The 26259-nt window shown below is 37.3% G+C and overlaps 3 protein-coding genes across 7 annotated transcripts; all 3 read left to right on the forward strand.

Annotated features, from left to right (window-relative positions):
* The first annotated feature begins 938 nt into the window (after positions 1-938).
* Positions 939-3820, forward strand: LOC123206515 (39S ribosomal protein L47, mitochondrial-like). The gene is made up of 4 exons (XM_044623747.1): positions 939-1078; positions 1192-1367; positions 2509-2666; positions 3495-3820. Exons 2-4 carry the CDS (start codon positions 1205-1207, stop codon positions 3600-3602), a joined length of 429 nt encoding a protein of 142 aa, XP_044479682.1. The 5' UTR covers positions 939-1078; positions 1192-1204; the 3' UTR covers positions 3603-3820.
* A 4260-nt stretch (positions 3821-8080) lies between these two features.
* Positions 8081-16960, forward strand: LOC123206510 (the record flags this gene model as incomplete). Its single annotated transcript, XM_044623740.1, is given in 5 exon segments — positions 8081-8132; positions 9756-10127; positions 10216-14670; positions 15107-15184; positions 16507-16960. Coding segments are annotated over 3 exon segments (4840 nt in total), but the record flags the coding sequence as incomplete, so codon positions are not given.
* A 915-nt stretch (positions 16961-17875) lies between these two features.
* LOC123206511 lies at positions 17876-25587 on the forward strand. 5 transcript variants are annotated; one of them, XR_006500031.1, is made up of 5 exons: positions 17876-18372; positions 19829-20200; positions 20295-24623; positions 25026-25083; positions 25209-25587. XR_006500031.1 is itself a non-coding variant. In XM_044623742.1 (4 exons), exons 1-3 carry the CDS (start codon positions 18208-18210, stop codon positions 24585-24587), a joined length of 4830 nt encoding a protein of 1609 aa, XP_044479677.1. In that variant the 5' UTR covers positions 17876-18207; the 3' UTR covers positions 24588-24623; positions 25026-25587. The 5 variants fall into 5 exon arrangements, 3 of the variants coding, with proteins under 3 accessions (XP_044479677.1, XP_044479678.1, XP_044479676.1); XR_006500030.1 differs by having other exon boundaries at positions 17877-18372; positions 25018-25083; XM_044623742.1 differs by having other exon boundaries at positions 25026-25587.
* The last annotated feature ends 672 nt before the right edge of the window (positions 25588-26259 follow it).

Raw genomic sequence — 26259 nt, forward strand, 5'->3', positions numbered from 1 at the left:
TATATATATAAATAAAATATTATCATATAATTAAATATTTTTTATTTTTAATATAATAGTAATAATAATAATAGCCTTGTTCTTGTTTTCTTTCAATTTGTGAGAAACGTTCAATCCTGCCATAATTAAATACATTATTTGTATGTTTAGCCATATCAGAGTCTTTGCCCAATGTCTGCCTGCCAATAGAAACCATATGATATAAATTTATAGGTGTATCATATATTGTTATATAAATAAATAATTTTAAATTAAGAATATAATATTATTTAATTATATAATAATATGTTATTTATATAATCAATTAAATTTTTAAAAACTATATAGATAATGTTACTATATATATTTCTTCTGTCAATGTCTATCCAGTTTGATTAAATTCTGCTCATTTTTCATACCACCAATTAAAAAAATAAATCCACAACATATTTATTTTTATTTTATATGTAACATCCTATGGACCAAATCGTGTGAATAAGATTTGAGTTGGGCTGAGATGGGCTTAACTGATTGACCCTGTCATGACAAGTTTTTTAGCCGCTTAAACTCGAGTTCGGTTTGATTTTATATAATAAAATTCGAGTTCAAGCTCATAAAAGTTAAGCTCAAACTCGATTTGAATTTGACTTTGCTTGTTTTTAATTCGAGCTTTTAATTAGTTCGTTATTAAAACGATATCGTTTTAATATATATTGGTCAAAATGATGTCATTTTGTATCAAAATTTTTAATTCACAAATTTGACTAATAACTCGAGCTTGAGCTTGAGTGAGCTTGCATAGGGCTGCCTTGCTCAAATTGAGCTCAAGCTCAAATAGACTCAGTTCGAATCTAGCCTTACCTGTGTGATCCATCTTATTCAGCTCGGTTGCAATTCGGTCTTCCCAAATTCAGGTTAATGTTGGGCTTTTTTTTTTTGAATTGGATCGTAGTCAATGCAATACATGAGCCCACTTTCCGATCTAAAACCTCCGTTCAGTTCACTCCAATCTGACGCCGGAATCAAAAACCCAGAGTCTCTTTCTGTGGTATTTACTTCTAACATTTTTATCTGCGCCATTACTCATTGCCGTCTTCAGGTCCGTTTCATTCTGCGTTCATTTTATTATTATTTTTCCTTTCCCGTTCATCTATATGCTGTAACTATCATGCTCTGTTATTTTTTGTTTTGGTTCCTTTTGTTTGCGAACAGTGGAATCGCAGTGATGTTTATGACCAGATTTTTTGGGCGTTCGTTCCTGGCTGCTGCAAAATCAGAGTCATCTGCAGCTTCTGGAGCTGCTGCTACGATGGCTACGTCAGGGCACAACCCTCTTGAGGAGCTTTTTGAGAAAGATAGAACTCTTGATGATCAAAAACCTGTTTATGGTACAACCACTTATCTTCTTATTGTTCCTTATTGCTCGTTTGCTTATGCCTCCGCTGTTGTTATTCTTTGCTCTGATTTAAGAGGTCATGACATCATTTCTTATAATAATTTGGAGTTCATAGAACACAAACTAGGTCCAAGGAGAAAACGTGGCCTAACAACTCACTGCTTTTACAACCACGGCCGCAAAACTCATTGAAGAACACAAATTTGTGTTGCATGTTTAGTTTCTCTCTGAAATTGAAGCTGTAGAAAGTCTGTGTGGCATAAATTTCTTGTGGATTATAACTGAACTTTTTGTTGTTCTCCATCTTTCTGTCTTCCACGAAATTGATGTTTTACTGATCATTTTTACCAAATTCCTTCTATTTTTAAGCTATCATCTTTCACTAAATATTTTTTTGCAAGTGCATTTTTTTCTCTTAGAACCTTAGACACTTCTCTGTTTCGAAGACCAATTAAGATCCAAAAGCCAAAATGTCTGCCAGCTCTCTGTCTATCTATGGGATGCAGAATACTTACTAGGACTAAGGCTTCACAATTACTAGCTAATATTTAAATAATTATGTTAGAATTGTAGCACTATTATTTGGTCTTTTCCTATGAGCTTAATTATTTGGGATTTAGGGTGTTCCAGCATTGTGTTAAAGTTAAAGCTAATTTCACTATAAGGCCTGCTGTCCAAGTCCTAAAATCCCCTTTGTTCCCTTTGTAAAATTAAGCAACAGTTTGCCTGTTTGGAAGCACATGTGTGTCTTTGTGTATGTGGATCTGCATGATTCTGCCTACACTATTGTTGGGTCATTTCCTGTAAGCTTGACTTTTGGGATTAATGGAGTTTAACAAATTCTCTTATTTACGCTGCGATGTGGTGACAATAAAGATCAGAGTTATAAATTTGTGAGCTTTTTTTTCAGTATCATATGCATCTTGCAAAATAATAGCTCCATATTTATCAATTTTTTGTTTTAGAGAACACATGAAGTAGTTAGTATCTGAGTGTCAATTTAGTTCTGTTCTCAAGTTTATCTATTTGCATGTGAGATCATTTTGCACATCCATCTTATAATTATTGTCTGAAAGATTTTTTAATCAAAGGTATACAGTAGAGATCCTTTCTCAAAAGATTACTGGTCTCAGGTCGAAGTTGGAAAGCTTCTGAACTGCGCTTGAAGTCTTGGGATGATCTTCATAAGCTATGGTATGTTCTGTTAAAGGAGAAAAACATGCTGATGACTCAGCGCCAGATGCTTCATGCCCAGAACCTACAATTTCCCAATCCAGAGCGCCTTCCCAAGGTATAAGTGATTTTCTTTGTCCTTTTATATTAGACATAGTCAGAATTATTGCTAGTAGCTTTGGTTAAGCACACTCTGGTTTTTTATAATATGGAAAAATAAAATATTTCATAGTCAACCTAAGGCATCAGTAACACAAGTGTGCTATGATTTGCCATTTTCTAGAATATCTTTGAGTAAACTCCTCTGTGAATGAAGAAAAGAAATTTGGATGACATGAAGAAGGGTGTTTTATCTTTTACAGACTGCTGACTTGTATTGCTGCCAGTTAGTGTGAATGAAATAACAAATTTTTGTTTAGAAATTATGTATGCATAGGTTCCTGTAGAATGTTTAGTGGAACAATAGCCTAATTGTATAATGAAATTAAACGTCTTTGCATTTTCTGCACTGAAAGATGCCCTTCATGAGTTAAGCATTGTGGCATTTCTCTTTGATCTGGAGTGTAGTTAAGCACCTTGACTGTCACACGATTTGGAAGGGTGGTTTAATCATTGGGATGGAGTCAATAGACCTTAAATTGTATGTGTTAAAGATTGTCCTGAAGGCTGAACTGGTTGGGAATTCATGCTTTACCAGAGAGACTTTTGAATACAAAAGTTGTGATATTGTAATTCATGCTCTCCAAGTTGGTGGAATCAAGATACTTTGGTGATATTTTTACTTGGATTTTTTTTCTTCAATAATTTTTAATAGTTTTAATCATGCACTTTCTAGTTGTTTTTTGCTTCAGTTTGTTATAATGTGTCCAAGATTCCTCCTTTGCTTCCTTCTTCCTGAATCGACATTGCTAACAAGATTCTGGTTGTTATTCATAATGCAATTCAGGTGAGGAAGTCAATGTGCCGTATCAAACATGTACTCACAGAAAGAGCAATTGAAGAGCCAGATCCTAGGAGATCCGCTGAGATGAAGAGGATGATTAATGCTTTGTGATGTTTCCCAACTTAATATCATTTGTTTGTAAGGCAGATTACATTTTTTTGGTAATATGTGATAGTGCCTATTTTCCTGGTTGCAAGAATACAGACAGGTGGTTTACAATTTGTTCACTGCTTGTTACAAATTTGTAGAAGATTCTTTTGGGTTGTGCTATGACTGCTGGAATATGCTATTATGGTAGAGACATAATTTGAATCTTATTATTTCTCCAAGTAACAATTGAAAGTCTTGTATGGTTTAGAACAATTTGTGACGTATAATTTGGAGGGAGCATAGGAAAAATATATCTGGAGTATATCTGAATGGATGTACTGCACAGATCTGTTGAATTGAACAATGCCGGGGATAGCGGCATATCCTGTCTAGTAATGCAGTAATGCCAGGGAGAGGTATGGATCCGTGTGTGTTGATTAAAGTGAATTGATTCTTGCATCACATGTCCTACAAGTACTTCATTCATTCACAAACAGTCACGTGTGTGCCATTTTCAGAGCCTTACTATATTGTTTATATTTATAATTTCTTCTCACTTTCTACCTCCTCAACACCATATAGTAGGAGTCTTGGCAGTATATGCAATATTCAAACGTTCTGAAGTTTATTTTTGATAGGGCAGGGTTGAAATGTACATAAATACTTAAATACTGTTTGTTATTGTTTTGTCTCATTTTGCTCCCTATAGTTGCTGTCAAAAGTGATAATACAGGCTGCAGCAGGGCAGGACATGGTCGACTTTATTATGGCCCTGAAAGGAATCAATTCAAATCATGTTTCAGTTGGCCTCACCAGCAGTCGATTATGATGTTGCTGATAAATGGAGAAGGGGGGCCGAGAATACTGCTGCTTCACACACACGTGAGATAAAATAGTAAGTATCTCTTCTTGGTATTATTACATAAATACATAAATTACCAGAAGATGGAGACAAACAAACTTATTTAGAGAATCATCTTTCTGTGGAGGGAGGCAGAGTTTAGCCTGTCTTTTAAGTATTAAAGCATCAAACTTTCAACATTGGGAGCCCCGCCGTGTCTGCAAGTTAAGACCATGATTAGGATACTGATATAACCTGTCATTTTCAGAGTACTCGGCCTTTACTATTTCGCAGAGAGCCAGAGATTTAGCCCACCACAAGCCACTCTGTCGCGAAAGTGACTAGCCGTTTTCATCTCAAAGTTGGGTCCAATACCTTATTGGTGGGTTCTAATTGTTCTAACAGGATCGGATGATCTTTATAGCTCAGTGATACTTTTGCTGTCATTTTGATGGGTATATTCGAATTGAATTAAATTTGAATTTAATCAAATTCAAACTCAGTTTAGTTACTGTTAAAACATGCTCGAATCCGAGTTTAAGCTCTGGTTCAACAAACCATAAAATTTAATATTCAAATTCAATTTACTCACGAGTCGAGCTGCTCGCGAGCTTGGTTCGAATAAACTCAACGAGCCCTCAAACGAGTTTGTTCAAAGTTAATGTGTTTTTGCTTTCTTTTCAATAATTTAGAACTAAATTAAACTATAATAACTAATTTAATAAAATTGAATTACATAAATATTATTATTTTAATTAAAAATCATTAAACCAAAAAAAATATTTCTCATTCATAGAATCCCAACTAGTTTATTTGGAAATCCAAGAAGCAGTCATGGAATATGGACTAAAACAATCTTCACAAACATATTTTTACCTTGTTTTTGTTCCCTACTTATTTCTAAAGTCCAGTTTACAAAATATTTATATATATAACACTTTCATTTATTTATTATAATTTCATTATCATAATAATAATTAAACGGAGGGGTTGAGGAGAGGATGAGAAAATGAAAGAGAGAAAATTATTTTTTACAAATTGAGGACAAAAATATCTCGTAATCCCTTAACAGGGAATGGGGCAATGGAGATGTGGTGGGGATGTGTCCCGACTTATGATGATGAGAATGAGAATCGCTATCTCTACCCTGTCCCTCCCCATTATCATCTTCATAGATGAAGATTGTTTTTGTAATTGCCCACTCATATATTTTTTTTTTTAAAATTTAGATTGATAAATTTATTAATTTTAATTTGGCCTTATCAGTCGTTGTATATATATACTTTGATTGTTTTAATGATAAGTGTGTGATACAATTTTAACTCAATTCTTCTCACGGTTTTAGAGTGGACGAGGGCATGCATATTTCTTCCGAATTGTTAATTTCTTGTTCTTGTGAGATCTCGAACTGATAAACTTGTTAAATCATAGATTATTAGTACACTTTCTAAAGATACTCTAAGTAATGTTGTTAGGTGTAACATCTCCTCTAGTTGGGTTTTTTCAGTAAGTAATTTTTATAAGGTCTTACAAGTGTGACAAAAATTTGAATTCAAATATTTTATTTGAAAGTTTTAATACTCTATTAATTTTATTAATCTTTGTTTTTACTTAAAATAAGAGTATCTTAACTCTTTAAGTCAACCATTAACTGAAAAACATCTCAAGTATGGAACTCCTTGCAGAGGATTTCTTACAAAGCTCTATATCTTAGGAGTTTGATGTACTGGCTCAATTACAAACTACAGAAAAGTCACCAAACCTCTTGCTGAATATCTTCATATGTTTAAAGGTGTATGAGATCAACTTAAATGCAAATGGGAAAACCGGCTACTCTGAACAAACAAAAATTTGTCTGCTTGTGTTCTTGGATGAAGAGTATGAATCATTTCGTACTTCAATGTATAAGTCGCCCATCCCTTCCTATCAGAATGTCCTTAACTTCATGGGTATAATCAAGCTTTTTAAACTCAGACAAGTCGTGGCAATGGCTATCAATCAAGGTCCTGGTCGAGGACAAGGATCCCACAACTATTTTTTTAACTTTCTGAAAGTATTTTGGCATGAGAAAACAAACTTCACTCCTTCATCAAAGTAAAAATCTTTGTATTTATAGAAGCAGACGAAGGAAGATTGAATAATTACATAACTGAAAGTTGATAAAGAGATTTGTTGATCATGCTTATTTTGATAAAATCAGAGATTGATAGAATGTTCCTGAGTGGAAATAATTAGAATTGTAAAACTTATTCTTACCCAATTTTTTTAATAGAATAATTTTTTACTTTTAATTTTAATCGATATATATTTAATCATTATATACTATTTAATAAGTAATCTCTTATTATATGGTGGTTAGATGTTCACCAGATGAAACGTCCGTTTTTTAAAGGAAATTTTAGGGGCAATGGTGAAAATAAAATTGAAGGAAAAAAAGTAATACTTAATTGCTTATTGAAGAATACCATCGATTGAACAAACTAATCTTCGTTGATTTCAAAAGGGTTGACAAAAACGAGAAATCATTTTTATCACTTAAAGATTTGGTCTCGTCGTCAATTCATTCTCATTGTTGCTTCGGTTTCATCATTACTCAAAGATTCGGTCACATTGTCGCTTAACGAAGAAGATTTTTTGTCTAAGTCGATTCATTATCTTCGTCTATATGAAATTTTATCTTATTCAATGAGGATGAGACTGGAAGAAAGGAGAGGGATGGTTAAAGGCTGTTAGTTGTTAAAAAGGGAGAAATTATTTGAAAAATGGAAACCTCTGATGTGGAAATATAATTTTTCAAAGTTTAATCATAGGAAAATTATTAATTTTTTAAGTTAAAGAGAAAAAATGATATAATTTTTTAGAATTTTAGAATTTAGTAATTAAATAATGATTTTATTTTTATTCTTAATAAAAAAATTTAACGTAATTTTATTTATAAATAGATATTTAAATTATTTAACTATTTAAGCGATATCTTGGGTTGGAGAAAGTCGTTTGGCCTTGTAATAACAACAAAATTCCCAGACACCACTTAAATTAAAAACTCAAAAAGTCAAATACGCTGTGATCAGTCAACGTTCATGCAGTCAGTTCACTTGTGTTGTGTCACATTTCCCGTGAAATCATTTCACTATAACTCACCGTAAGGTCGCTCTATCATTTCCCTGTGTGCCCAAATTGCCCAACTGCCCAGCTCTTTCCCGTTTCTGCCTACCAAGTAACCAAGTACATCGTTCCTTTTGCTGTCTCTCTCTCTTCGATTCCTCTTTGATTTTACTCTCTCTCTAGATCGACGGCTTGAATTCCAAATCTTTTTCTTAATCTCGATCACGATTTCACGATCTGACCTTCAATTAGATCTGTGTAGAGGAATTCTACTGAACCAAAACCTGAAATTTGGGATTTCAATTAGTTTTTTTTTTTTGTGGTGAGGGTTGGCTAGGGTTTTTGATTTGGGTCCGGTAGGATCTAGAGTAAATTAGGGAGAGGGCTATTTTGGGAAAAAAATTTGAGGGGAGTGAATTGATGGTAGTCGTTTTAGGACAAAATGCAAAGGTATTATGTGTATGCATGGCTGGAAGACAGGTGAAGAGGAGAGCAAACGGGCGGGTCGGCACATGTGGACTGTCCCATCACGTGCGAGCATAGCTGGTGATGGTTCTTCTTCTTCATCTTCTTCTTCTTCCATTTCAGCTAATTCGTTTAATAAGGTATTTCATGATGTTAGGTTTTTGTTTTATTCTTCGGAGTTGTATTTAATTAGTTTATTAGATTTTCTTTTTGATCCTTCAATAGTTGAAAACGTTCCATATATATATGTATAAAGATGCCCGTTATTTTTAATGTTGGAGATGTGGTTTGTTGGAGGGTGAGTACGACATGTCATATTTATGAGGTTTTGGATTAATCGATGTCAAGTTATTTGGAGATTTTCCGAAGTTTTGTGGTATGACGTGTTTAATTGGTATAAAATTGAGGGAAGCAAGCCAGTTTCTCGAATCGTGCTCTCACTTGATTGACTTATTATTTATGTGTCAATTACCTTCTGATTTTTCTCTTGAATAATATTCTGGAGATGTAGTCTTTGCTTCCTATGCATACGGGTGGAGCTATTCTTCAATGAATAGATTGTATCTTAAGGAAGTAAGTAATGTGGGTTTTGTTAGATTGGAGCTTAACTAAAAGGGTTAGAAGTATTGCTAGTTGCTGATACATGAAATATGCCATGTGATTCAATTAGCGACTTAGAGATGAATGATGATAGAGTATTTTGAAGTCTAGATAAATTGATGAAAGGAAGAGATCAATTTTAGGAAAATGTCCTCATGCCCATTGGAGTAAGAAAACCAAGGCTTTGAGTTGATGTCATAAAGCCAGAGTCAGGGAAACACGGTTAGAAATGTTTGGCTGCTGGAAATGGATCTCCCTGCTAGGTGCAAGAAGTTGATGTTGAATCGTTTGCTTTCCTTTCTTGATAACTGTCCTCAAGAATTTGGGATATGACAAAGTAAATTAGGGTTTATACATAAAAAGGAATGGATATTTATATGCCCAAAAAATGTAGAATGTAAAAAATTAAGGATTATCTATAGTCCCAGGGTTGTTCTTATTGCTATATATTGCGTCCCAGCGTTTATACATCCACTTGTAATATAATTTTTTGTTGAATCTTGGATACATGTTCACTTGTTATTCTTATGAGTTTCTTTGATGTGTCAAGAAGTCTTATTAAAGGTTTAGAATGTCTGGTTGAAGCTCAAAAGGTGTGAGCTGAGAATGTTAATTCTTCAAATATTTATTATTGAAGAAAGCCTGAATTCATGAAAAATTAGATATTCTAGATTTTCATCTCTTTTCTTGCCATCACTACGAGCTTGGTTGTGTGCTTTGGCAGATGCAACAGAAAAGTTTAATTGGATGTATTTTAAGTAGCTCTCATTGTGGATTAGTGAATAACTCACCTTTTCGTTTGCTTATTTAAATTTAAATACAGTGCTTTCTTGGTTAACAAATGCAACAGAAAAGTTTAATTGGATGTGTTTAAGTCAATATATTTGAATTCGTAACTTTATGTGTTTATGTCAATATATTTTTGTATGTAGCTTCAATAAAGCAAAGTTGAGATGGTGATGATGGTAATTTCTATATGTAGTTGGTACTCAAATTTTCTTTTTCCATGTATGCTGGTGATCTTTATCTGCTGGTTTTTTATTCTTCTTTTGGGGTCAGTCAGTTCATTATTGTGTCTTTAAAGGTCCTACATAACATAATTTTCCTTTCAGTTAAGTCAGTCTTGTGTTCATCAAACGAAATTTTCCTGTTATTCTCCACAGGATGGACGCAAGGTTAGCATAGGAGATTGTGCTCTTTTCAAACCACCCCAGGATTCCCCACCTTTCATTGGATTAATTCGTTCACTGATTTCTGGCGAAGAGAACGAGTTAAAGTTAAGGGTTAATTGGCTTTATCGTTCCACTGAGGTAAAACTTGGCAAAGGCATCCTGTTGGAAGCTGCGCCAAACGAAATCTTCTTTTCCTTTCACAAGGATGAGATTCCTGCTGCTTCCTTACTGCATCCGTGTAAAGTTGCATTCCTTCCAAAAGGTGTTGAACATCCGTCAGGATTTTGCTCATTTGTGTGTCGGCGGGTTTATGATATTCAACGCAAGTGTTTATGGTGGCTAACTGATCAAGATTTTATTGATGTAAGTCTTGTATGCAACTTCTTGTGTTGCTTCATCTTAAGTTAGGGGGTTGATTCTTAAGTAGTAATTTATACATCTTCTTTTTCAGGGTCGGCAGGAAGAAATAGATCAGCTTTTATCTAAGACACGTATAGAGATGCATACAACAGTGCAGCCTGCTGGCTGTTCTCCAAAGCGAATGAATGGTCCAACATCAACATCACCGTTAAAACCAGGTTCTGATAGTGTACAGAACAGTGCCTCATTTCCTTCACAAGTTAAGGGGAAGAAAAGGGAGCGGGGAGATCAAGGCCTGGAGCCTGTTAAAAGAGAACGCTCAACAAAGATGGATGATGGGGAATTTGGTCATACTAGATCAGAAACTATATTAAGATCTGAGATTGCCAAAATCACGGAGAAAGGTGGTCTTGTAGATTTTGAGGGGGTGGAAAAGTTGGTACAGCTCATGGTGCTTGAGAAAAATGAGAAGAAGATAGACTTGGTTTGCCGATCTATACTTGCTGGTGTGGTGGCAGCAACAGATAAAATTGATTGCCTCGGTAGGTTTGTGCAGCTTAAGGGTTTGCCTGTCTTTGATGAATGGCTCCAGGAGGTCCATAAAGGTAAACTCGGTGATGGTAGTTGCCCTAAGGATGGTGATAAATCTATTGAGGAATTTCTCCTAGTTTCACTTCGTGCACTTGATAAGCTGCCGATAAATCTTCATGCCTTGCAAATGTGTAATATTGGTAAGTCTGTGAATCATTTGCGTTCACATAAGAACATGGAAATTCAGAAGAAAGCTAGGAGCTTGGTTGACACATGGAAGAAACGTGTTGAGGCTGAAATGGATGCAAAATCTGGTTCAGTTCAGGTTGTATCCTGGCCTTCCAGAACACGGAATTCAGAAGTTTCCCATGGTGGAAGCAGAAATTCTGGTGGATCTTCTGACGTTGCCATTAAGAGCTCCGCAATGCAACTTTCTGCTTCAAAAAATGCTTCAGTCAAGCTTGTCCAGGGGGAGATTGCTACAAAATCTGCATCTGCATCTCCAGGGTGTGTAAAATCATCTCCTTCAGCTGCTTCTGGGAGTACAAACCTTAAAGATGGACAACCACGAAATGCTAGTGTTAGTGGTGCCTCTGATCTTCCTTCAACACCAGCTAGAGATGAGAAAAGCAGCAGTTCCAGTCAGTCCCATAATAATAGTCAGTCTTGTTCCAGTGACCATGCAAAAGCCGGGGGTTTCTCTGGGAAGGAGGATGCAAGGAGTTCAACAGCTGGTTCAATGACTGTGAATAAGATCTCTGGTGGTTCTTCACGGGCTCGAAAATTGAAGAATGGCTTCCTTGGGCCAGCTCAATCTGGTGGTCAGAGGGATCATGGGTCAAGCAGAAATTCTTCCTCACGCAGAAATCCAGCTTCAGAAAAATTATCGGAGTCTGGTGTAACTTCTGAAAAGGCACCTGTTATGCCCATGGTAGAGGGGAATAGTCATAAATTGATTGTTAAAATTCCAAATCATGGTCGTAGTCCTGCACAAAGTGCCTGTGCAGCATCGTTTGATGAACCTTCAGTGATGAACAGCAGAGCTTCTTCTCCTGTGCTTTTGGATAAACATGATCAATTTGATTGTAACTTAAAGGAGAAGAGTGATGGCTATCGATCTAATATTCCCTCTGATGTAAATAATGAATCTTGGCAGAGCAATGATTTTAAAGATGTGCTAACTGGGTCTGATGAGGGAGATGGATCTCCTGCTACTGTTCCTGAGGAAGAGCGTGGAAGAACTGGGGACGAGACTGGAAAAATGGTTGAGGTTTCTAAGGCTGCTTCCTCATCATCGGGAAATGATCTCATATCAGGGAAATTGCGTGAAGGTTCGTTTATGCATGCTCTGATTGAAAGTTGTGTCAAGTACTCTGAAGCCAAGGCATCTATGCCAGTAGGGGATGATGCTGGGATGAATCTGCTTGCTAGTGTGGCTGCCGGGGAGATTTCGAAATCTGGCATGGTTTCACCAGATGATTCTCCTCAACGGAATACCCCTGTTGTGGATCACTGTGATGTCAATGATTCAAGAATAAAATCATCTTCTCGACATGATCTTGGCCAAGACCAAAGCAAGTCCATTGATTCTGCTGATGATGAGCATGAGAAGCAGGTTCCTTCTAGTACTGTTTGGGCTAAGAATACAGATGGTAGAAACAGTTCCTTGTTTTGTCAAGAGAAACCTGCCAGGGACCTTGGCGGACATTTAACAACTTCAAATATGGGTTTGCAGCAGACTGGAGAGTCATGTCTAGAAAGTAATGAAAATTCAGAAGATGCAATTGGGGTTGCACAGGTTGCACCTTCTGCCAGCATTGGAGAGAAGAACTTTGATGGTGAAGAAGGCAAAGAGCTTGTAGAGAAGGTTAGTGGAGTGCGCTGTGGCGGCATTCCAGGTACCAAACAGAAGATAAGTGGGTCTTTGTTAACTGAAGATAAGGTCTCTGAATCAGGTTTAGAAAGTGAAACCAAAGATATTGAAGGATCATTTAATCCATCTTATGAGATTGAAAGTGAGAAGAATAAAAAGATTTGTGAAGGGTTAAATACTGGTGTGCATAACAATTCTAAGCCTGCTACTGTGATGTATCCTGAGTTTGTTAAAAAAACAGATGAGGGACGGTTGGTTCCCTCTGATTCTTTCAAGGATATAAATTCAGTTACTGTTGATGATTTTAAGTTTGAGAAGGCTGAAGAGATGGATGGTCAGTCATATGTAAAAGACACTGAAAAGCAAAAAGCTGAATGGGACAGTCATGCTTCTACAATTTGTGAGAACCGAGTTGTAGCTGTTTCCGATTCAGCTTTTATTGATCACAAGGGTGAGACTGTAGAGGAAAGTTCAGAAGCTAATGAGGTTAATGTTGAATGCTCTGGTGGGCCAGCTACTTCAAAGGCGTCTCCTGTATTGCAATTTCAAGAAGCAGAACAATGCGTAAGATCCAGGGGCTCTAAGTCAGAAGTAGACGAAGCAGAGGAATCCACATCCACCACTGCAGATCCTTCCTTCCCTGCTGCAAGGGGTTCAGATATGGATGCAAAAGTGGAATTTGATTTGAATGAAGGCTTTAATGTGGATGATGGGAAATATGGGGAGTCAAATAACTTGGTAAGCTCAGGATGTAAAAGTACTATTCAGTTGATGAGCCCATTACCATTTGCTGTTTCTTCTGTGTCAAGTAGCCTTCCTGCTTCAATTACAGTGGCTGCGGCTGCAAAAGGGCCTTTTGTTCCTCCAGAGGACCTATTGAGGAGTAAAGTAGCTCTTGGTTGGAAGGGATCAGCGGCCACAAGTGCATTTCGGCCAGCTGAACCAAGAAAGGTTTTGGAGATGTCGCTGACTACAAGTAGTGTTTCACCTCTTGATGCCACTGCCAGCAAACACACTCGGCCTCCATTGGATATTGATTTGAATGTACCGGATGAGAGAATCCTTGATGATTTAGCTTCTAGAGCTTCTGCATCTGAGCACACAAATAATAGAGACTTTGCACGTGAATCTACTAGTTCTGCACCTGTGCGGTGCTTTGGGAGACTTGATCTTGATTTAAATAGAGTTGAAGAGCCTCTTACTGATTTCGGTAGTCTCTCATCAAGCAATGTTGGTAGACCAGTTGTACCACATCAGCCTCTAAAATCATCATCGAGTGGTCATAATGGTGAGGTGGGTTTCTGCAGGGACTTTGATTTGAATGATGGGCCTGTTGTTGATGAGGTGAGTGCTGAACCATCACTGTTTAGCCAGCACCTTAGATGTAGTGTGCCATCCCAGCCATCTGTTTCTGGCCTTCGGGGGAGTAACTCTGAGACAGGGAATATCTCCTCATGGTTTCCCACTGGGAACTACTCTGCCATATCAATTCCTTCTATCTTGCCTGATAGAGGAGAGCAGCCTTTTCCCATAGTTGCAACTGGTGGGCCCCAAAGAATGTTGGGTCCTACTGCTGCCACTCCATTTAGTCCTGATGTTTTCAGGGGCTCGGTGCTGTCATCTTCTCCAGCTGTGAACTTTCCATCCACCTCATTTCAGTATCCTGTGTTCCCTTTGGCTACCAGTTTTCCTCTGTCCTTGGCCACCTTTTCTGGTGGTTCAACAACATATGCGGATTCATCGTCTGGTGGGAGGCTATGCTTCCCTGGAGTCAATTCACAATTATTAGGACCTGCTGGCACAGTCCCGTCCCATTACCCTAGGCCTTATGTTGTTAATCTAGCAGATGGAAGCAATGGCGTTGGTGCTGAGAGCAGTAAGAAATGGGGAAGGCACGGCCTAGATTTGAATGCAGGGCCGGGTGGCCCAGACATAGAAGGTAGAGATGAGATGACACCCCTTGCACCGAGACTATTGTCTGTTGCCAGTTCACATGCACCAGCAGAAGAGCAACCAAGGATGTGTCAAGTGGCGGATGGCATTTTGAAGAGGAAGGAACCTGAGGGAGGGTGGGATGGCTACAAGCAGTCCTCTTGGCGGTAGCAATTGCTAGTGTTTCAACCCAATGACCCATGAAAGCTCGTAAGTTTTTATTCATTTCCACTCTTATAGGCCACACTTTTCTTTGGGCCATTGATAAGAAAGAGTCAGAGACCTCACTCAATGCTAGCTACAATTTTTCTTTTTTGGTTACTGGTCTAGGACTTAACTAGCTTGTGCAAGGTCTGGTTACCTGTTTTCAAGAAAAAAGAAAAGAAATCAAAACAGAAATAAAATTAAATGAGGTTCAGGACAGCTTTTGGCATTTCCTCTGCTATCAATTGTCTTTTTTAGTCGCACTTGTGCACCATTGGATGAAATATTTCAGAAGTTCTGCGCTACAGCTGCTTTTTTATCCCCATTGTTCTTGTGGTTTAACTTGACAATCTTAGTCCTTGTACGCATGTTTAAAATCTATTATTTAGTAGTAGTTGCATTTGTTGTCTCCTCTGTCTATAATAATTTGATTCTTTTCCAGTTCCCCAGTTATTTGAGGATGGGCATTGGCTAATCCCGAGAGGTCGTCATGTAACTTGTGTGCACTGGAGGATGGGTGGTAAGTGAGTTATTTGATGTTGTTTTGAGTTGTCTCCAACCCCCAGCCTTCTGCTGTATCAATTGTATTGTAAAAGAGTTGCTAATTGGTCATTAATCTCCTTGTTAGTTGACTTTGCCATGGGTGGCTGCATATCAGTTTCCCCTTTGTAGATATTTGACTGTTGGAAAGCTTGGACTGTATTACCCTGACATTCTAAATTGGTGTCCATACTGGTGTTTAGTTTCTTTAGTACTATATACTTTTGGACCAACAGCACCCTCCCTCTCTCAACCTCCTGATAATGGCAAATTTATTTTGTCATCTGCTTTAAGCCAAATTTTTTAGATTACTTGCCTTTGCTTCCTTGTATATCTTCTCTACTTATTCATTTTACTTTTGTTTTATCTTATAGGCACTATGGTCATTTTACCCACCCAGCGTATCATGAAAGTACATTTTTTCTTGAATTGATAGTCATATAGCCTGGAGTTATGAGACTCAGGCCTATGGTATTCATTTTTCTTTTGTTTTATCTTGTAGACACTATGGTCATTTTACCTACCCAGCCTATCATGAAATTACATATCTTCTTGAATTGATAGTCATATAGCCTGGAGTTATGAGACTCAAGCCTATGGTCACTATTTGTTCATTTAGGGAAATTGGACTGAATTTTACTAATTTATTAATGGTTTCTTATAATCAGCTTAGGGATAGACAAGGTAGTATAACTTAGTGCAAATAGTGGAGCATAAGTTAGCCTTGGTTGATTATGTTTTTCTGATTTTTCACTTGTATCAGTCAATGTCACTTCCTATTGGACATCCTCTGGTTTACTGGTTCTCTGTGTCATCTTTGTACTACTCGTTTAGAAGTTGAATTTCAAGTTCCATGTTTATTGTAATGGTTATTAATTTTTTTTAGCAATGCTATGTGTACATAGTTTTGAGTAAACAATTGATACTCGTGATATGTATTATCATATGATTGGGTGATATTTTAATTGTGATTCAAAATCATCAAATTACATTATGACACATCATTGGCGTATTCAATTGTTTACTTAAAACTGTATACATATGGTTTTATTGTTTTTTTTTGGAGCCGGTAACAATTAGACTGCAATCCAGTGCTGATGACTGTCACAATCTGATTTCAGCAAAAGCTTATTTATGTTTATGATTCTACTTTCTGATTTTTAGCTATGATCATTTCTATAGTTGATTGGCCATGTAATAATAAACTCTTATTTAAAAAGAAAACCCAAACCTTTCCATAATAGAAAGGGGAAAACAAATAAAAAGATTGTGCATTTTTGAATGTTGATACTGAAATATCAGGTGATTGTATGGATTCTTAAGGGAAATGCAACAATGGGAGCAATGGTGAATGGAATTGAAGTGTGGCTATAATATGATGGAGCTTCTGTTTGGCAAATCAGGCATGGTATGTATGGTGGATAACTGGTAGCCATGTTGAAGGAGGAGCAACCATGGGAAATAACAAGAAGGCAAGGCAATACTGACGGTCTATTTACATATATATATATATATATATATATATATATATATATATATATATATATATATAGATTAGATAAACCGTAAGAAGATCACAATGTTGCCGTCTTGGAATTAATGAGCTGTATATGTGTATTTTTATACAATTTTCAAGGAACAATTTAGCACTACCTTTTCTCTGCGGGTTGATACTGATGTTTCATTGCATTGAAATAGAATTTGTATATTTAATTCTATCAAAGCATAGGAGCCTACTCCCTTCCCTTCTTTCTCATACTGGTTTGTCATGGTTCATCCCAGTAGTTGTCATTTCAACACGGCCGAAAGACTTCTTCCTATGCAAGGTTTAACCTATTCCTAAAACCCAGCCTTTGGGGTTTTAAAAATCTAAGTATTTATTTATGGGTTAGTTTATATTAGAATTTTTCATTAGGATGAAAAAAAAATTGTTATTTTAATAAAATTTTTTAACAGTAATTAGTCTATAATTGATGCTTAGAATTTTAAAATTATCATAAAATCTTACATTAATTAAAAAAATAATTTTTTAAAAATTTAAATTATATAAAAAGTGTTTTATTCCATTTTCTTTTTATTCTCACCTTTATTTCATTTCTTTCTATAGTTGTATATTAGAGTGTGAACTATGATTTTTTAAAATATTAAAGTCTTTTTGAAAATTTTCAAATGGTTATTAAAAATTCAAAAAAGTTGGGAGCCTTTTGTAAATTTTCAAAATATTATATGTCTTTGATAGTTACAATATAAAGAATTGAATAAAATATTATAAATTATGAGTGTAAATGTTATATTATAACTATTACGTTCAAATATAATAACTTTAAAATATACGGGGATTTAAATAGATTACGAAAATTGATTTGTGAGTTTTTAAATCTTTTTAAAAGTTAAATTACCATGTTTAAAATGTTTGAATATGATAAAAAAATTATTTTTTAATCTTCAAAATTAACTAGATTTGGAGGGAGAGGGTGGAATCGGGTTTTTAAGGCAAACCTTGGGTGGAAAATTGACTCAATAAATAAAAGGAAGGGAAATGAAAACCAAATCATACCAAAAATGCAAAAAGGTGAATTTTGCCAAAGTTGTCACAAGGCTGACGTGGAACTGTCATACCAATTACAACTCACCAAGTAAAACACGTACAGCTTTCCTTTTTGCCGTCTCTCTCATTCATTTCATTGTTTAGTTTTCTCTTTCTAGATTCTCTCTTTCTTTTCGAAGAGAGAGGGTGAGGTCAATCCTATTCCTATCGTCGCATTCTTTCTGGATCTCCTCTGCAATTAGATCAGTTTTTTATCTCTTTAATTTTATTAGTATTAATGTGTATGTGTGTGTGTGTTTTTTTTTTTGAATTTAGGGTTGGGGGTTTTACTTTTTATTTATTACAAGTTTGATGATCTAGGGTTGGGTGAGTTCAAAATCGTGAATAGGTGAATAAAAGCAAGGGTAAAAAAAGGGATTGATGGTGCTCGTTTTAGGGCAAAATGCAAGGGTATCATGCGTATGCGTATGCATGGATGGCGAGCTGGTGAAGAGGAAGACCACCAGAGGAAACGGCACATGTGGACTGTCCCTCCACGTGGCTCTCCGATTTTAGATGCACTTGCTCATGGTGCTGCCACTGCTTCTTATTCTCCCAATTCAACTACTTTCTTCTCCAAGGTATTCTCCTTCAATTTCTCGCTTTCTTTCTCGTACTTTTTTTTTGCCCCTTTCAATCTGTTGGGTTTTTGGGGATTTTCTGGGGTTTCTTTGATTTCTGTACGGATGTTTGTAATTCATCTACTTTTGTCGATTTTCCTCACTCTCTTTTAGATTATTGGTTGGTTATTTGATTGGGGTTCCGATGTTACAAACGAGCCTCATGTTTGTAAATTTCGCGGTTGTTGTAAAATTGTCAAAATTTTAGTGAATTAGATGTTATGGCTTAGTTCATGAAAATTTAAGGGAGTGAACTGATTTTGAAATGATTAAATTTAAGCTTTAACTTTCTTTTTTTGGTGTCTTTGGAGTTTGTTTAGTATGAGTAGCCTTTAATATGTTGAGGAATTTGTGGCGGAACTAATCTAAAATGATTCGTGTTAGGGTATGCAGTGAACAACAAAACTAAATATGCATTTTATAAATTCATCAATTTTTTCTTGGACTCTTTGGGAGATTCATTACATTAATACCTTATTTGCTCCGTTTTGTAGTATTAGTTAGGTCTTCTTTTCTCCTCTTAATTTCACCAGTCCAATTTGGAGGATTTTTGGATTCAACTTGCTATTAAAAGATTTTAGTTGTCAATAACTACTTTGAGCCAGCTCTAGTGTATGACTCACTCCATCCAAATCTTTTGCTAGCTTCTGTTATTGCCTGAATGTTCGATAACATGGCGGTCAAAGCAGAAACTTGCTAAAATAAAGGTGGTTCTGAAACTAGTACATATTACAATTTTTTTTCCATGAATTTGGATATAGGACATACATGCAATAATGCTCTTAATTGTTAGGGTTTTTTTTTGGGGTAATTCCCCATATTTTTTTGATAATTGGTTCTGTGGATAATTGTGTAGAGGTTGGACAGGTATTGTAAAGTTTAGCAGATATGGGTCTTGAGGCACTTTACTATCTTTTCTTTCTAAAGAAATTGGGATTCTTGACTAATTAGAGATGGAAGGGTTTCACTTCTCACTCTGGAACAATTTCACACCCACCCTTTTCCAGATAATATTCTTGAATAGTATTTTCGTGCCAAATTGCCACTTCCCTGTTACATGTTCTTTATGTGTTGATTATAGTATATGATGCAATTAAAACTGCTTAATGGGGACTGTTTTAATTAGGGAGATTAATTGCATTCATGCCTTTAGAAGTATTTGAATCTACGAAAGTTCATGATCATTTTTTAATTTGATGATAGCTATTGTTAACTGTTGTTGTAGTGGTTTTGTAAGTAAATGTAATCAGCTTTAATGATAAAGAAGATTATGCTGATTTTAGGAATGATTTATCATTATAAAATGTTATGGTTTTGTGTTAGTCCAAAGAGTTGTTCACTTGTGGAATACTCTATTTTATTTCTTATGCTGTTAACTCATTCTTTGGTTCACTAAGCTCCAAAATATTCTCCACAGGATGGACGCAAAATTAGTGTTGGTGATTGTGCACTTTTCCTGCCTCCCAAGGATTCTCCTCCCTTCATTGGAATAATTCGTTCAGTGACTGTTGGTAAAGAGAATAAGTTAACATTGAGTGTAAATTGGCTTTATCGACCAGCTGAAGTAAAACTTGGCAAACGCTTCCCATTGGAGGCTGCGCCAAACGAAATTTTCTATTCCTTCCATAAGGATGAGATTCCTGCTGCTTCCTTATTGCATCCGTGTAAAGTCGCATTCCTTCCAAAAGGTGTTGAACTTCCATCAGGAATTGTCTCTTTTGTGTGCCGCAAAGTATATGATATTACCAAACAGTGTTTATGGTGGTTAACTGATAAAGACTATATGACTGTAAGTCTTTTAAGCTCTTGTGCATTCCATATTTTTCTTTTTTAGCTACTGTTTCTTTACTCTTATCAGGTGATCGATATCTTTTATTTCTTAGGACCGACAGGAAGAAATAGATCAATTATTGCATAAGACTCGTGTAGAAATGCATGCAACTGTGCCCCCAGGTGGCCGTTCCCCAAAGCCAATGAATGGCCCAACTTCTACTTCACAATCAAAACATGGTTCGGATAGTGTGCAAAACAGTGCTTCCTCCTATCCATCACAAATAAAAGGGAAGAAAAGGGAAAGGGGTGATCAGGTCTCTGAGCCTGTTAAGCGAGAACGTTCTTCAAGAATGGAGGATGGGGATTCTGGTCATAATAGAACGGATAGTTTAAAATCTGAGATTGCTAAATTTACAGATAAGGGGGGACTTGTAGACTATGATGGGGTAGAGAAATTGGTGCAGCTCATGATACCTGAGAAAAAAATAGATTTGGTTTGCCGGTCAATGCTTGCTGGTGTGGTGGCTGCAACAGACAACAATGATTGCCTTAATTGGTTTGTGCAGCTTAAGGGTTTACCTGTGTATGATGAATGGCTCCAAGAGGTCCACAAAGGAAAGATTGGTGATGGTAGCAGCCCCAAGGACAGTGATAAATCAGTTGAGGAGTTTCTAATAACTTTACTTCGTGCACTTGATAAGCTGCCTATAAATCTTCATGCACTGCAAATGTGTAACATTGGAAAGTCTGTGAATCATTTGCGTACACACAAGAATTTGGAAATTCAAAAGAAGGCAAGGAGTTTAGTTGACACCTGGAAGAAACGTGTTGAGGCTGAAATGGATGCGAAACCAAATCAGGCTGTCTCCTGGCCAGCTAGACCCAGGCTTCCAGAAGCTACTCCTGGTGGGAACAGACAGTCAGGTGGATTCTCTGAGGTTTCTGTAAAGAGCTTGGTGATGCAGCCTACTGCTTCTAAAACTTCTTCAGTCAAGCTTGTGCCAGGGGAGACCGCTATGAAGTCAGCATTTGCATCTCAAGTGTCTGTGAAATCAACAACATCACCTACATCTGTGGGCTCAAACCTAAAAGATGGACAGTCTCGCAATTCTGCTAGTGGTGGTGCAACTGACCTACCTTCAACTCCGGCAAAGGATGAGAAAAGCAGCAGTGCTGGTCAGTCCCACAACAATACTCACTCTTGTTCCATTGATCATACCAAAACTGGGGGATGCTCTGGGAAAGAGGATGTTAGGAGCTCTACTGCTGCTTCAGTGACCACAAACAAGGCCTCTGGTTCTTCACGGTCTCGAAAATCTGTTAATGGTTTCCCTTGTTCAAATCTTTCAGGGGTTCAAAGAGAAACTGGATCAAACAGAACTTCTCAGCACAGGAATCAAGCTTCAGAAAGACCATATCATTCGAGTTTAATAAGTGACAAAGCAATAGATATATCTGCTGTTGAGGGGAGTAATCACAAGCTAATAGTTAAGATCCCAAATCGAGGTCGCAGTCCAGCCCAAAGTGCCAGTGCAGGATCTCTTGAAGATCCTCTGGTCACAAACAGCATAGCATCCTCTCCCATTCTCTCAGAGAAGCAGGATCAGTTTGATCGTAACCTCAAGGAAAAAAATGACACACTTCTTGGAGTTGACGAGGGAGATGGGGCACCATCTGTTGCTCCTGAATCATCAGGCTGTCAGACTGATGATGATACAAAGGCATTTACTGAAATTTCGAAAGATGCTTCTTTATCATCAGGAAATGAACATAAAAATACAAAGCGGCAACAAATTCCTTTCAGTGCTTTGGTCAAGTATTCTGCAGTAGCTGCATCTGTGCCAGTTGGGGATGATATCGGAATGAATCTGCTTGCAAGTGTGGCTGCTGGGGAGATGTGCAAATCTGACATAGTTTCACCAGATGTCTCTCCACGAAGAAACACTCCTGTCCATGAGCAACTCTGTGATGACAAAGATTCAAGAGTAAAATCATCTCTGGGAGTCAATCTTTCTCCAGAACAGAGTCAGTCTATTGATGGTGCCGACGATGAACATGGGAAGCAGGTTGATCGTACTTTGCCAGCCAAGAATACAGATACTAATCTGGAGAAATCTGCAAGAGATCTAACTGGACAGATAAATATTTCCCCAGTGGATTTGCCGCAGACTAGAAATGCATTTCAGGAGAGATCTGAGAATTTGAAACAAGATATAAATGAGGAGATCTCAGATGCTACAGCCAAATATCTTGAGGGAAAGGCTGGTAGTAGAGTGGATACAGATGGCAGTCCAGGTGCTAAACAAAAGATCAGTAGCTCTTTACTAACTGTGGATAGGGTCTCTGAACCTGTTGTAAAAGTTGAGACTGAAGCCCTTGAAGGATCACAATCATATCGATCTTCGGAAATTGATGGTGAGACTAAGAAAAATGTGAATGATGGATTTAATAACGACATACAGACAGAACAGAAACTTTCTACTGTGGTAAAACAGTTTGACTTTGTCAAAGGAACAGATGCGAAAATGCTGCATACGTCTGGTCCTGGTAAAGATATGGCTTCTGAAAATGTTGATGAAGTGAAAGCTGACAATGCTGATGAAGTTGATGTAACCAGTCATCTTAGTGATGGTGAAAAGCAGAAGACTGAATGGAGAACTAAAGTTCCTTTGACTCATTCGGATCAGAACGAACCGAATTCGGGCTTAGATGTCTCTGATCACAAGTGTGAGCACATTGAGGAAACAGTAGAAAGTAATGAGGGCAAAAAGCATCATTGTGCTGGTCCAGCTTCTCCAGAGGTACCCCCTGCATTGCAAGTGCAAGAAACAGGACAGCACGGGAGGCTGGGAGTTCCTAAGTTGACTGGGGATGAGGTAGATGAAGCAGAGGTCTCTTCATCGACCACTGCCGATGTGTCTTTCTCCACTGGAGGTGTGACTGATATGGAAGCAAAAGTTGAATTTGATCTAAATGAAAATTTTAGTGGAGATGATGGAAAATATGGAGAGTTGAATCACCTGACAGCCCCAGATTGTTCAGGTACTGCTCAACAATTGATTAGCCCTTTGCCATTCCCAGTTTCTTCCGTCTCTAGTAGCCTTCTGGCATCCATTACAGTAGCTGCTGCTGCAAAAGGGCCTTTTGTTCCACCAGAAGACCTCCTGAGAAGTAAAGGGGCACTTGGTTGGAAGGGGTCTGCAGCAACAAGTGCATTTCGACCGGCTGAACCTAGAAAGGCTCTGGAGATTCCATTGGGTGAAACTAACATATCTCTTTCCAATGCTACACCTGGAAGACATAGTCGCCCTCCTTTGGATATTGACTTAAATGTACCAGATGAGAGAATATTTGAGGATTTGGTTTCTCGGGGCTCTACTCAAGATACATTTTGTGTATCTGGCCTTACAAATAATCGTGATGTGTCACATGAACGGATAGGTTCCACACCTGCTCGGTGCTCTGGTGGTCTTGACCTAGATTTGAATAGAGTTGAGGAGCTTACTGATGGTAATATCTCAACAAGCAATGGTCATAAAGCAGATATTCCAGTTCAGCCTGTCACATCATCATCGGGTGGTCTTTTCAATGGTGAAGTGAGTGTTCGTAGAGACTTTGATTTGAATGATGGACCTGTAGTTGATGAGATGAGTACAGATCCAGCATTGTTCAATCAGAACACTAGAAGCATACCACCCCAGCCACCGGTTTCTGTTCTCCGGATGAACACGGCTGATACAGGAAACCTTGCATCATGGTATCCCAGAGGGAACACGTATTCAACTGTCACAGTTCCATCATTGCCTGATAGAGAGCAGCAGCCTTTTTCAATTGTTGCACCGGGTGCGCACCAAAGGATGTTGACCCCCCCTTCTGTTGGCACCTCATTTGTTCCTGATGTTTTCAGGGGGCCAGTTTTGTCATCTTCTCCTGCCGTTCCCTTTCCATCTACTCACTTCCAATATTCCATCTTCCCTTTTGGAACCACCTTTCCACTTCCATCAGCCACTTTCTCTGGTGGTTCAACAGCCTATGTGGATTCATCATCTGGTGGGAGGCTATGCTTCCCTGCAATGAATTCACAAATATTGGGACCAACACCTGCAGTCCCATCTCATTACCCAAGGCCGTACGTAGTTAGCCTCCCTGATGGTAGCAACAATTCTAATGCCGAGAGTGGTTGGAAATGGGGAAGACAGGCTCTAGACTTAAATGCAGGACCTGGAGTCCCAGATATAGAAGGTAGAGATGAGACATTACCTCTTGTGCCAAGGCAACTATCTGTTGCTAGTTCACAGGCCCTGGCGGAGGAGCAAGCAAGAATATATATGCCTGGTGGCATTCTGAAGAGGAAGGAACCTGAAGGATGGGATGGCTACAAGCGACCTTCATGGCAATATTAATTTCATATTTCACCATTTGCTGACCCATGAAATCTTGTAAGTTCTTCACTTGTTTTCTCCATGCGTGTGTAGTTTGTTTTTGCGAATTGTCAATAGTCTCAATACATGACTTTGTGCTGAATTAATTAAGCTTGGCATTAGGCTAGATTTCATTTTTGTGGAAGGTATAGTGACCTGGTTCCTAGGAACTCTGTTAAAAGAAAAAATCCACTTTTTATTAACTAGGAAAGATATAGGATATTGATTTTGGGAATATCTGTCCTTTTGTGCCTTCTATCAAATGTAAAAAATTTTTGTGCTTCTCTTTATAAAGGGTTGAAATATCATTATTATGTATTGTCTTGTGTTATTTGAGATGCCCTTTTTTATTTTATTATTGTGTTTGGTTTCAAATTTACTTCTTTTAATGTCCTCCTGTTGTTTTCTTCAGTTCTTCAGGGATGGGCAGTGGCTAACCTGCAGAGGTCGTCTAACATGTGCTCATGGAGGTTGGGTGGTAAGTGAGTTATTTGATGTTGTCCATAGCCTCCGACCCCCATCCTTCTGCTGTATCAACTTTATCATAAAGATCTGTTGGGTTTCTGAGCTGTGTGTTGGTTGAATTTGTTCTGGGTGGTGCAGATCAGTTTCTCCTTTGTAGATATTAACTATTGGAAATCATGCACTGTGCTGCCCACACATTCAAAATTGGTGCCCGTAGTGGCGTTTAAGCATCAAGAAAATATACTTTTGAACCCAGAACCATCCCTCTTCCAATCCTTATTATGGGGGTCGAATTGATCTGCTTTATGCTGAAAGTCCTTTTGTATGTACTTTGATGTTAATTTATCTTTCTTTGCTTCCTTCTCAATCCATTTTCTTTTAGTTGCATATATATAAGCAGAGTGGATGCTGAATTTTGATACTAGGAGCTTTCTTGATCTGGCATGTTTTAGTTGCTGTGGTTGATCTTGTATTCTTATGTTAGTCTATTTTATTTATTAACCCTCATTGTAGTTCATCTAATATGTTTTAGATATTTGCCCATCTTAGCCATTAGATAAGATTGCTGATAATGATCCTGTATATTTACAACATTAACTTTTGTCTTGTGCATTTTGTCTGCAAATTGCATTTGTGTTATCATTGTGGACTGATGTTCAATTGAGTTGGCCTTAAAGATGACTCCTGTAACATGGAGAAACTGAACTAATAATTTTAAAGATTCCCTCTGATATGTCGTGCACTTGGGTCCAGTTGTTGAAATTTCTTTTAATGTCTAATATGAAAAACAAAGTTCTGTGAATATCATTACTAGTGATGTATTGTGATATTTTTGGCTTAGTTACTAATGTTATGAATTCTATGAGTTTTAGTGGATTCTGATTATTGATGGTGGTGATGAACTCTTGATACTTGAGAAATTTCATGAATAAATAAAATTCAGGTGTGAATTACTGATCTGAAAAAGTTAGAGAATAATCGGGATTGATTTTTGAATCCTCTGCATTTATTGTCTGTGGTCTGTGACTTTTGACCCTCCAACATAAGCTGTTAATGTTACTTTGTATGACAGTATGTTGTTTTTGAGAACCTACATTCTCTTAGTATCTGTTTCTCCATAAAGCCAGCTTGGGTTTAGGTACTTTAGGTATTGGTTGGCCAAATCAAAATGTTGGGTGTGTCGGATATG

The sequence above is a fragment of the Mangifera indica genome, unplaced genomic scaffold, assembly GCF_011075055.1.
Source record: "Mangifera indica cultivar Alphonso unplaced genomic scaffold, CATAS_Mindica_2.1 Un_0040, whole genome shotgun sequence".
NCBI lineage: Eukaryota > Viridiplantae > Streptophyta > Magnoliopsida > Sapindales > Anacardiaceae > Mangifera > Mangifera indica.

What these genes read in the sequence shown, in the direction of transcription:
- LOC123206511 (XM_044623742.1), top strand. Translation starts at nt 18,208, where the DNA reads ATGCGTATGCGTATGCATGGATGGCGAGCTGGTGAAGAGGAAGACCAC. An exon ending in CAACTACTTTCTTCTCCAAG is followed by an intron (nt 18,373 to 19,828) that starts GTATTCTCCTTC and finishes TATTCTCCACAG; the next exon opens with GATGGACGCAAAATTAGTGT. An exon ending in CTGATAAAGACTATATGACT is followed by an intron (nt 20,201 to 20,294) that starts GTAAGTCTTTTA and finishes TTTATTTCTTAG; the next exon opens with GACCGACAGGAAGAAATAGA.
- LOC123206515 (XM_044623747.1), top strand. Translation starts at nt 1,205, where the DNA reads ATGTTTATGACCAGATTTTTTGGGCGTTCGTTCCTGGCTGCTGCAAAA. An exon ending in TGATCAAAAACCTGTTTATG is followed by an intron (nt 1,368 to 2,508) that starts GTACAACCACTT and finishes TACTGGTCTCAG; the next exon opens with GTCGAAGTTGGAAAGCTTCT. An exon ending in ATCCAGAGCGCCTTCCCAAG is followed by an intron (nt 2,667 to 3,494) that starts GTATAAGTGATT and finishes AATGCAATTCAG; the next exon opens with GTGAGGAAGTCAATGTGCCG.